The following is a 12,588-nucleotide window of genomic DNA, read 5'->3' on the forward strand; positions in this document are numbered from 1 at the left end:
AAAGTATATGATGTAATCTAATATACTAAAAATATATAATATAATAATATATAAAAATCGAGAATGATGTTGAGAGAGCAAAGGGAAAGGAGGAGCAATTAAACAGAAAAGGGGAAATTACTAGAAAAAAAAGCCTTAAGTTTGAGCAATATGGAAAATGGGAAAAAACCAGAATGTAATCCTGTGTGGGTAACAAGATGATGCCTAATCTTTGCAGGAAAGAAGCCTAAGATAGGAAAAGTAGGAAGAGGTCCCAACGGGAAGACAAAGTAGAAATAGGAAGATAGGAGAGAAGAGCCGGGGAAAAAGGAGAAAAGGAGTGATGAAATGAGCTAGCTCACAAACAAATAGGAATCATGAAGGTGTGCTGCTAATATGTTAAAGGGAGTTCATGATGGGTTTCCATGAGAGGATAAGACCTCACCCCTCATCTCTATTAAGATTAGGTAGGTGTTTGCAAATTTCCTTTGCTTCCCTTAACTTTCTCTTGCAATATCTTCTTTCAAAAGGACGTGGGTGGCTTCTAATTTGATGTAGACGTTTAAGCATTTGAGTACTGGAAAAATTCAAGGTAGTATTCTTGTGTAGAAGTTTTACTTGATGTAAGAATATTCACTAGCGTCTAAACTAGTTGGTTTCATGATTGGAAGAATATTTTTAAACTAGTTGGTTTCATGATTGCCTCACAATTTTGTATTTGCTTCTCATATTTAATCACAGTAGATGTTTAGAATATTTATGAATGTGAATTGAAAAGTAGTTTGGAACCTGTTGACGTGTATTTTGTACACAACCAAACACAGAATAAAATACCTAAAGGTACCTTATCCTCTCTTGAATAAAGTCTCTGAATGTTGAAGATGTCGCGAAAAGGATCAATCGGGATGACTTCAAGGTTCTTTGCTGTAGGATCTCTATGTGTGGATAAGCTCTCTGTGGTATGATGTGATTTGCTGGAATCACAAGGGGACTTACACTTGATGACCTAAACGTCTGATTTGCTGGAATCACAAGATTTTACTGGCTTAGATTTAAAAAAAAGGAAAAAGGACGAGGGCAAGGAAAGGATCTAATTCTGATACTAAGAATGTAGGAGCAATGAATGATCTTTGATGAAATTCTAACTGAGTCTTGTTTTGACATCCCAGGACCATCTCCACAAGGTTAGTGCGATCTTCGAAGGAAAGCTTTATGATGTTCAGATCATCACTACAGGCATAGACACCATCAGGCTGATGCATATCAATGAAGAAGCGACAATTGAAGTTAAGCTTAAGCTGAATGATTCCAGTTGACTACACAAGGCAAGTCTGCAATCAACAAACTGCTAGTAGTATGGATATACGAATTTCACCATCAAACAAACACATTTCTTCCACTCATCTAATAACAAGAAATCAAATATGAGAAGTATAGAGACCATACAAATTGTTGAATCGACCCATGAATTTCACCATTTCTTCAATGAAGTTTTACAAGTCTTTTACAACAACATCTTGGCAACAATCTTTGCCTTCTCTCTCTACTCTACCTTAATTGCTATACTATTAGCTGACTAATTCACTATTCTAACTCTTCTCTATTCACGAACTCCTTTTTATTAGCCTTTACAAATGAAGAGCCATGGCTTATATAGTGCCCTTCATACAATTCAATGGCTAAGATCAATTTGAGATCAATGGCCGAGATTCAACAATGAAAACCCTAATTAGGGTTTGTTACAACAAACTCAATTCTGACCAATGAAATAATTGTATTAATTGGACACATGTCTTCTCTGGAAAATTCGACCAATGGATAGCTGGGGTAGGTACATCGAAGTCTGTGCCACCTCCCATGAGTTAGGTACATTGAATCTGGACATGCTGAGGTGGACCAATCCGACTGGAGGAGTGATGACTGGGATGCCACCTTGTCTGATACTTGCAACTTGGTAGATATCCAATTCGATGATGTTGCCGAGAAGCTAGCTTTAATTAACTCTTCTGAAACTGTCTGCTTCTTCAACGAACCCTTGCTCTAACCTTATTTTGTCTTTGATGTGCAGGATGATGATGTACCTCGCCCTGGAACACTGGATTGGAAGAAGTTATTCCTGAGGATGCTTGACCGAAGAAGGCCGTCCTTGTCGATGCTAGACGGGAGGAGGTTGCCCTTATCCTTGCTTGATCTTCTTGGAGGAGACCGTCAAGTAGTTGATCTTCTGACTCTGGGGCCGCCATTTGATGCCTACACAAAAATTCCAAAATTAGTCTTTAAGCATTATATCTTAAAATGTAGAAATTAAGACTCTCCAAAGGGAAAATTCAAGATATTGATTAGGAAATTTCATGATAAATCTAGAATTCTTCATTTCGTAATTAATTAATCAATACTTAGACTTTTCTAAAAAAAGTGCCCCAAAAATCAAGTCTTGAACAAGGATATTAGGATAATTTCGCCATACCTCCTCTTGAGTACTTAACTCTAAGACCTTTTGAAAATGATGCAAGAAAAATGGATTTCGCTAGGCAAGTTTTAAATCATAGCCCTCTTGGATGAATTGCGCCTCCTCTAGCTTCAAAGAATAAATTCCACCCTCCTTAGTCTCCACACTTAGCAAAATTTCGCCTTCAATCCTCTGGATTTCGCTCCTCAAATTGCTCCTCAATTTTGCACTTTAGAAGGGATGAATGAATGATTTGAACTTGTCCACAACACTCCTCTCTTATAGAGCGCTCACCTTGATTTACCATGAGGCCGACCTAGCAAATAAGGGGTAAAATAAATAAAATTTCCTTGAAAAGGTGGCCGACTTGCCTATAAAGGCAAAATAATGCCTTTTGAGCGCTCATTTGTATTTTTTTTTTAATTTCAAAATTAATTTTAGTGCCTCCAAGGTGGATTTTTTAATTATTTCAAGGCTTAAAATTAATTTATTAAATGCAAAATGTTTTAATTAATGCGCATTTAATTCAACCTTCCAAATGTTTCGAACTTGGCAAATTTGGTGAAATTTCGTGCAAACTGGAGAATATCAACGTTTGATCAAGGTTGAATGATAGGTTTGCTAATGATTTCGCCCTGGACCCTGTCCAAGGGTCAGGAGCGATTTTCCAATTTTAGCCTTGAATACTTCGCATCTTGACTCGAAAATCTCCTGGAGGGTAAATTGATATCCAGTTAAGGTGTTGCACTTCAAATTTTGACATTTTGCATGAGGAAAATAGGTGGAAATGTAGATTTCGCCCTGGACCCTCTCCAAGGGTCAGGAGCGGTTTTTTCATTTTAAGTTGTAATCCTCCTAAATTTGATCGTTGAACCCTCTAGGCCACTCCCAAAGTCCATTTCCTTGCACTATGGAGTTAATTCATCAACAATTTTGAAGGAAATGATGTCTTTAGAGGAAATTTCGCCCTGGACCCTCAGCAAGGGTCAGGAGCGATTTTCCATTTTTTTGCTCAAAATTAGCATTTTTCAACGTTCAAAATCTCTTCAAGACATTTCAAATAGATCTTCTCACTGGCCTCCAGACTTTGCTCTATCCAACTTGGGACAAAAAGTGCAATTTTGGTGTTTTTCGCCCTGGACCCTCAGCAAGGGTTAGGAGCGATTTTTTCAATTTTGACCACAAATCCTCATTTTTTTGTCAAAACACTTCTTCACCAAGCAAGATTATGTTAATACCTCCAAACTAAGCAAGAAAATCTCCCTTCCAGATTTTTCGCCCTGGACCCTCAGCAAGGGTCAGGAGCAATTTTTGCAAATTTAGGCCCAATTCATCATCATTTTTCGTAGAAACTTCATTCATCATGAGGTAATGTCCTTCCTCATCCACTCATTCAAGCTAGTTTTGTTTCTGTAAGGCAAAGTGGAGGTTTTTCAAATTTTCGCCCTGGACCCTCAGCAAGGGTCAGGAGCGATTTTGAGTTTTTTGAGCAAATTCTTGATCATTCAAACTTCAATCCACCTCACCATGTTAGGAAATATCTTTCTTCTTGCTCCCAATCCAAGTTTGATTTCGTTTTGCAAGGCAGAATGGGAGATTTTGAGATTTTTGCCTTGGACCCTCAGCAAGGTTCAGTAGTGAATTTCCTTTTCTAAGCTTGGTTCTTCCTTTTTCAAACTCGAAATCACCTCAATTTGATCAAACAAGGCAAGAAATGTCCTCTACTAAGATTTTCGCCCTCGACCCTCAGCAAGGGTCAGGAGCAAAATTTTGGTTTTAGACAAAATCCTTCATTTTTCAAAGTTAAAACTTCTTCAGGAGGCAAGAGGAAGTTTTTCTTGTTTCACTCATGCCTAAAACTTGACTTTTTTTTGCTGCAAGATGAGAGAAATCCAAAATTTCGCCCTGGGCCCTCAGAGAGGGTCAGGAGCGAATTTGCTTTTATTGCCCAAAATTCATCATTTTTCAAGTGTCCAAACCTTTGAATGATGTTCAACCTTCCTTCCAGGAGACCCTGCACATAAAAAATTTAGCCAAAATTAGTGATAAATAGGCTCAAATAGGATTTTCGCTCTGGACCCTCAGCAAGGGTCAGGAGCGAAATTCACAATCTAGGCTAAACTGCTCAGTCTTCAAGTTTCAAATCACTTCATAGGGCAAGGTAAGATCGTTTTCAAGGCCAGGAACAAGGTTTCAAGCTCAAACAAGGTGGCAAATGAAGTTTATAATGAATTTCGCTCTGGACCCTCAGCAAGGGTCAGGAGCAAAATTCCTAATCTTGGCCAAAATTCATCATTTTCTTCAAGGTTTTCAATCAATTCCAAAATCCCTTTAAAATGCCTTGCAAGTCAAAATTTGGTCAAATAAGGCAAGAAATAAGTCCTAGATTGATTTTCGCCCTGGACCCTCTGGAAGGGTCAGGGGCGAGATTCGCCTTGGACCTCCTAAGAGGGTCAAGAGCGAAATTCGCTTTGGGCCCTCAGGAAGGGTCAGGAGCGAAATTTGACTTTTTGAACTCTCCGTTAGGATAATTTTATGGAATATAACATTTAAGTATACTTTAAGTTATATTCCATATATACTTTCAGGATGTTTGAAAGTGGTTTCAGACCTCCAGGAGCTATATTGCAAAATCTAGTTTTTAGAGGATTTTCAGTTTCCAGACTTAGTCAAATTTCAAGATCAGGACATTCCAGACTTAGCCAAATTTCAGGATCAGGACATTCCAGACTTAGCCAAATTTCAGGATCAGGACATCACTCACCAACTTGACCTAACTCAAGTAGAACCTGCTATCCAGGTGATCCCCTTGGCGACACTCAAAACGCAAAGGCTGACAGACAAAACCCTAAAAGACCTAGAAAACAAACCCTAGAAAGCAAAAAGCAGGGGTCCCCATTTGCAATGGGGCGATGTGTGAAATGGTCACAACAGAACCATTGTGTACTGAATAATGTTTTAGAATGTATATTATACCTCGGTGTGAAATATAGGGATGTTTATAATTTTTGTTAAGAGGTTGAAGTATATAGATGAAGGTATTGTGCATATATAGGCGACATGATTCTGAATTGTTAACAAAGTATGTACTGCTTTTGTATTTACTTCTCGTATTTAATCACAAGAGATGTTTAGAATATTTATGAATGTGAATTGAAAAGCATTTTGGAACCATTGTGTATTGTATAATGTTTTAGAATGTATATTATACCTCAGTGTGAAATATAGGGATGTTTATATTTTTTGTTAAGAGGTTGAAGTATATAGATGAAGGTGTTATGCATATATAGGTGACACGATTCTGAATTGTTAATAAAGTATGTACTGCTACGTTGATTTAGTGCCCATCTTGTTTGTCCACAACATGCAAATCTAGAATTTTGTTTGCTTTTGTGAACTAGTGGATTAGTGTTCAGAAGTGTCTGTCTGAAGTGTAATATGGGGAACTCAAAGTGTTAAATTAGTTATGGTATCCATTAATGGAATTGATTTTCACAGGAAATTGGAACATACTTCATGGACATTGTTAATTCATCGCATAGCTATGCCACTGGTGGAACATCTGTTGGTGAATTTTGGTAAGTAGTATGAAAGTGACGAGTTTCACCTTCTGTTGAGTGTAAAGGTTGCATTAAAATTTCTTTTGTATTCACTAAATATTATTCTTTTTAGAAAGCTAAATATTCTATTTCTTTCAGTCTATAGTTGATTACATAGCTCCTCCAAATGACAGTGGATGGCAATAATTGAGTGAATGAAAAGAATCTGTTCGTGTTTCCTTTGTCTTGTAAATGGGGGAAAGAAGTCTTAGAGATTGAGAGAAATGTTTTAGATTCCGAGTAGTGCATTTTTTATTTAATTATAACCCATTTTTTCTATGATTTGATCATTCTTTGTCTAGCATGCTAAAATATGCCATCTTGTTGAAGGACTGATCCAAAGCATCTCGGTAGCACACTTGACACAGAGAATGAAGAGTCTTGTACCACCTACAACATGCTAAAGGTCTGTATTTATTCTCTTTGAAATGAAGGCAAATGCATTTGACATACATTGAGAAATTCCATAGAATGATTTTTAAGCCTACACACTTTTTTGTTTGGACAAAAAGAGAAACTTTATCAAAAAAGCCTTGTTACATTTTACAAGACAAATATTTTAATATAGTTAGAGCCTTAAGTGAAGCAAAAATATGGAAAAACTAGATGGCTTTGTCACAAGTCCATTGCCAAGAACATCCCAAAGAGCTCATCAAATAGGCATAGATCTCCATGAATGGGGATCTTTGATGAGAAAAGCTGATATAAACAGGGTACCAAACACGCCAAAGCAGCCAGCAAAGCTAGTGAATCTAGTGGTAGAATTTTGGGAGAAGTTCCAAGAAAGGTGACAATCCTCAGATTGGAGCCACTGTAGAGGTGTGAGGGAATCATCTAGATTGATCATTGTGAACAAGAACAAGAAGCTGAGAAGCTTTATTAGGAGATAGAGATCCCCACTCATAAACATTCCAATTCCAATTTTTGTTAGTAGCCCATTTGGCAAGACAATTTGCAACTGAGTTGGCTATTCTATATATTTCTGCTTGTACATGGTCGGGACTGCATATGTGAATTCTTGTATCTATTGCATAATCTCATGAATAAATGAATGGGAAGACAAATCTTTATGAAATCATTTTTGTGAATTGTCACTATTGTCTGTATCTATCATTCTGTTTACTTCCCTGATACTCATTCCAGTAGAGTTAGCGAGTAAACATCTACATCAATGTTTAGACAAAAAGAAACCAACATCATTCACCACCACAACACCCCAAAAGAGAAAACATAAACATGAAGTAAACCTAAAGCTACAATAGACCTAGAGGAATTGATTTACATAAGAGTGAAATAGGAAAAAACCCATAATCTTTGTCATCATCAAAAGGAGAGCAAACAACACTAGTGCTACCTTAAACAAAATTACTGTGCTTCCAAAACAACTAATAAAATTACGGAGAAGATGGGTGAGGAGGCATCCCCGGAGTTGGGTACACCGAAGATGAGGGAGTGGATGTTTGAGTGCCGATTTGGCATAGTCTAGAAACCTCCTCTGATGCACAGCTTGAGATGATGAACTGCTAACAATTCCCTTTCTTTCTCAGCCTTCACCATCTGTGCAGCCTCCACCAACTGGCACTTAGTCTGGGAAATCTACTTGTCTTTCTCTGCTAGTTGGTTATCTTTCTCTGCTAACTCTGCCTCCTTAGTCACCATTTTTGCCTTTTCAACTTCTGTGTAAAATCGCTTGCTAGTTGTGAACCAAAATTTTGCCCTTTTAATAGTTCACTTGGTATCATGAATGCACAGTTTCAGTTTTCCAAGCTAATGATGCTGGTTTGTATGAGCAGATTTATTAACTCAGAAATAAAGGAAACATGTATCGACTGGACAAACAACGTATAATCTTCCACATTGCATGAAGACTGAAATGGAAGAGTATTTCTTTTATTGCAATAGCTGATAAAGTTTACAAGGACAGAGGTGTAATTTCTGACCTTTCATTACATGTATCAAGTTGAGATATACAACTGCAAAATTACATGCACCAATCTGTAATTCACAGCAGCAACTGATATTCACATTAAATCCTTAATAACTTCTCTAACTCCGTCAACGTCCAGGTATGGAACACCAGCAACTGCATATCCTCTATGACAGTCTTAATCACCTAAGAGAATGCACCCACGATCAGCATAAAGGAGCATGAATTGCTCTAATTTGTCCCATTATCACTGCATTCCAATGTCAAGGATAGAAACAGCAAAACGTCCCTTTTCAAGAGCACCTCTTGGCCATAGAAGCTCACACCTGTAGCAAGAAATGTTACCAAAGAGAAATCAACCAGCATAGAAGTTTAAGATTACTCCACTTCTCTTATTAAACAGTCAATTTGCTGCAATGTTACATGCCTGGCCTGAGGTAACAGTGCCTATCTAGCAGTGATATCAAATAAAACACACACTTTGCCCAGCCAAGTATTAAATATGTCATCCACATAAGCACAACTATAAACTATCAATATTTGCAAGTATCTTAAAAGACTTTGGAAATTTGTCTCTACAAGGGACTTTACAAATTTTTTGATCTCATCTGTTAAATCCAAAGTGAGAAATCTGAATAATCTCTCCAACAGCTAGCTAGGCTAGAATCTTGCACTACCGAAACTGGCATGCTTCGGGTTTTCGTGCAACGGTTCCCATCTCCTCAAGAAGCTCTACATATTCCAAATGGAAGAAGAATAATCCAAGCATACCAAATGAGCTCCAACGACTTTCTTTATAATCACCCTTGAAGCCTCTAGAAAAACTTTTCTAATTCGTACTCTTTCTAATATTTCATTTAAATCCCAGAAATAAAGTGACTTTATTAATCTCCTTTAATATTAAATCACTATATTAAATTAATTGAATAATATTACCCATAAAATGTACTTTGTTAGATAACATTAAATAATTAAATCAAATTATTGTCTTCAACTTGACTTTAGCCTATGGGAATTAAGTAGGCTAATTAGTCGTTCCAAACTACTCTTTAGAAGGGGACATTACATTCTATAAGATGTGACTGTTGAGTGAGTTGTTGCTGGCATTTTCGCAAAAGCTCATTTGTCCTGGCTCATACCTTCTGTGACATGTTTACAACTTTATCTATTTAATGTGTAAGCTGAACAGTGGAAACTATTTGGCGTTTCAGCTTTATAGAGCATCTCTTTGTATGTGGCCCCCATCTCAAATAAATCTGCAATCATTTTACCATCCTTCCCTCCGACAGTAGGTTTGGCAGGGTTCCATACTGCTATACTCCCTAAGACAGGAATATGTTGTTGAATTCTCTCTTGTATCCTTCATGAATGCCATAATGTGTTGGTCCTCTCGCCACACTAGAGGAGACTGATCTTGGTCAAGCCATTGAGAGATATCTACTACTTGTATGAGAGTGGTTACTGACTACGAAGTCCTATATATCCTCCTCCTTAATAGGTGAATCGGTAGGGACATCTGTGGGTAGCTCATGGGTGGTGGAAGGCAGCTCTTTGGAAACAATGTTCCTTAATCATCTTTTTCAATTTCCTAGATGCGTAGCATATTGCAATTGGGTTGGAATATTTCATAGTTTTATTGCCAGTGAAAGAGTCCATTTATGGATCTTTCAAATTACAGTGAAACTAATATGATTATCTTTGTACTACAATAGACCCTGAACAATGTTTTTTTTCCAATCTTGGTTTGTAGATTTGAGCACTATTAGATTTGAGCACTATTGCTTCTCTTGTTTGAGTCATGTCTTAAAGTTCTTTTTAACTCTAGCATTTTTCTCTAGTTACTAGATGTACACATGACTTGTGTTGGTGGCCTATATCGATTGCTTATGAACTTTAATATAATGTTCATCTTTTTGCCGTGTTTTTCATCAAAAATGTTATTTATGGCCTTATATTAGTATGCTGAAGCTTTGCATTATTTGTTAATTTGGATGCATTGACCAAAATTATTGGACATAGCTTTCGATTTGTAATGCCTTTCTTCTTGTTGATATAAATACTCAAATATCGAAGTAGCATAAAAATGACAAACATATATGTTAATTGTAAATTTTGAATTAATTTACTTTATCCTTTTTGGCAAATCTTAGGTAGCTCGACATTTATTTCGTTGGACCAAAGCAATGCCATATGCTGATTATTATGAGCGTGCCTTGACTAATGGAGTGCTTGGAATACAACGAGGTGAGGAGCCCGGAGTCATGATTTACATGCTTCCTTTAGCTCCTGGAGGTTCAAAGGCTGTTAGTTACCATCGTTGGGGGACACCATTTAACTCATTTTGGTGTTGTTATGGGACAGGTAATTTTTTTGTTGTTGTAAACTCATGTGCTTGAGTTTCTATATAATAAGGTTGCCAAATAATGTTCTATTAGCTGCTGTAATGTAACTCATGCTTAATTTTTAGTGTTAAGTTTTCCTTCTCTCGAACCATTTATCTCTTGTTTCAAACCCTTGTCTCCTGCATGCCTCCCAGTATATAAAATGGTCTGGACAATGTATCAGACACGAGTTAGGTGATGTGAGTCTGCATGGCATACTGAGAAGAATGAGAGAAGAATTTGCCTGTCCCATTGTGAAGAAAGTCATAGAAAGTGGCCTTCTGGAAGCTGATGGTTTTCTACTTCTTGTTCCTTGTCTTGAGTTAATTGTTTCTTGTGCCAACCATCCCTGAATCCCATGAAATTCGAACTTCCAGCGGTTTGGTATTTGCTAAAATTGACCTTGAAATTGTGTCTTGAGTGCTCAAGCTTCCTGAACGGGAGCAATTTGTAAATGAAGAGCACACGGTTACACTGAGAGGAGGAGGGTGAATCAATGTAACAATGATCTTTTTCAATTTAAACTTTTTCAACTTCAATCACAAGTATATAACTTATCTAATTAACATATTCATTGCATTCCAACATTCATATGTGATCTAATTATTATGAACACAAATAGAACAAAAGATATATACGTGGAAACCCTTATGGGAGAAAACCATGGTCAAATCAATGCTTTTTTATATATTTATTCTTTTACAATATTTGTAGGCACCAACCTACTAGAGGCACCAACCCCTAACACTGTTTGTGAGCACCAACCCACTGGAAGCACCAACTCCCAAATCTGATTTGTGAGAACCTACCCACTGGAAGCACCAACTCCCAAATCTGAATTTTGTGAGCACCAACCCACTGGAAGCACCAACTCCCACTTCAGAGTTCGTGAGCACCAACCCACTTCACATAAGTCTGATTTTCCACCTTAACAATGTTGCTATAACAATGGATGATGGATGACTTTTTCTTCCACAAACTCTCTTCTTCAAACTAATATTATGGTGACAATAAATCTACCACAATATGTTCAGAATTTCTGCCTCTAACTATCTCCTCTTATAATCTGCAGCCAATCCTCTCAAGATACTATGTATCTTCATATATTCTTCATATAGATATTGCTCATATTCTTCATATACTTTTCTTCAACTTTCTGCAATACTTTTCATATTTTCTTTACATATTTTTACTTATATTTCTGTTTTATATTATTTTACATCTGCTCTACTAAGAATGATTATCTCATTGTAGACCCAACACTCCACACACACAATACTTCTAACTTTTTAGATTATTACATCAGCATTTTACATCACAACATTCACTTTATCAATCACCAAGTATAACCCTCTCTATATGCCGTTACCAAGAGGGATATATATTTCAAAAGATACAACTCAAAGTAAGTCACAAATCTTTACAAAGCTAATTACACCTTTTCTTAATGAATCGTACCCTTTTTAGATGTTTTAATACTTCTTTTATGAATCGCTTTAATTAATACGTTGCTTATTTAATTATACCTCTTTATCAAATGTGTCTTGAAGAGACTCTACAAGTCCCATCCTTCCTCCTTAACAAAACACAGCCTTTAGTGAACAAATTGCCATCTGTTGATTCAACACACCTTTTGATAAATACATGGAAACGGGTATTAAGTTTGTTTTGTTGTTATACTATGTAATCGACTATCATGTGATTACTTTTCTTTTACCCGTGTATTTACTTAATTATATTATTATCACTCCTTGTACAGACTTGCAGCATGATCAATTTGCAACATGAACACGATTTGCCTCAGAAATAATTTGTCATAGCAATCATTTACTAATTGCCACCTTAGCTTCCTTTGAAAATAGTCAATGCTTAAACAAATACTGTTATAAAGTCGCTGTCTTTATTTCATCGTTGCCTTTAGATTGTTGTCTTTTTCACCACTGTATACATTGGTCTTCTTTACTGCATAGTAATCATGTTTCTTTGCGCTCCTATAAAATCTCTTTTCGTTTATATTAATTTCTTAGATTCGCCTTACTTCTGAAAAATGAGAGTCAGCCATACAAAAATTCCAAATGGTAACTTTCTCAGGTACAGGTGGCAACATTATAATTGTGATTGATCGATGATAAAAACAGATTTATCTGAACACATTATTTGATATATTTGGCCCGAATCAAAATATTTCTGACAAAATGATGCTCATTATTTCATCTTGCTTATTAGGATTCGGGGGTTGCAGGTAACAATAAG

At 36.6% G+C, this 12,588-nt stretch overlaps 1 protein-coding gene across 2 annotated transcripts in view; it reads left to right on the plus strand.

The window, feature by feature from the left end:
- The window catches only part of LOC131046047 (uncharacterized), a 190,147-nt gene that overhangs the window by 79,302 nt on the left and 98,257 nt on the right, over positions 1-12,588 (plus strand). For both annotated transcript variants that reach the window (XM_057979706.2, XM_057979705.2), the window contains exons 6-8: positions 5,927-6,006; positions 6,358-6,433; positions 10,105-10,315. In XM_057979706.2, coding sequence (XP_057835689.2) covers positions 5,927-6,006; positions 6,358-6,433; positions 10,105-10,315 — 367 coding nt within the window. The remainder of the gene's footprint in view (positions 1-5,926; positions 6,007-6,357; positions 6,434-10,104; positions 10,316-12,588) is intronic.

The sequence above is a fragment of the Cryptomeria japonica genome, chromosome 7 (genome assembly GCF_030272615.1).
Source record: "Cryptomeria japonica chromosome 7, Sugi_1.0, whole genome shotgun sequence".
Taxonomy (NCBI): Eukaryota; Viridiplantae; Streptophyta; class Pinopsida; order Cupressales; family Cupressaceae; genus Cryptomeria; species Cryptomeria japonica.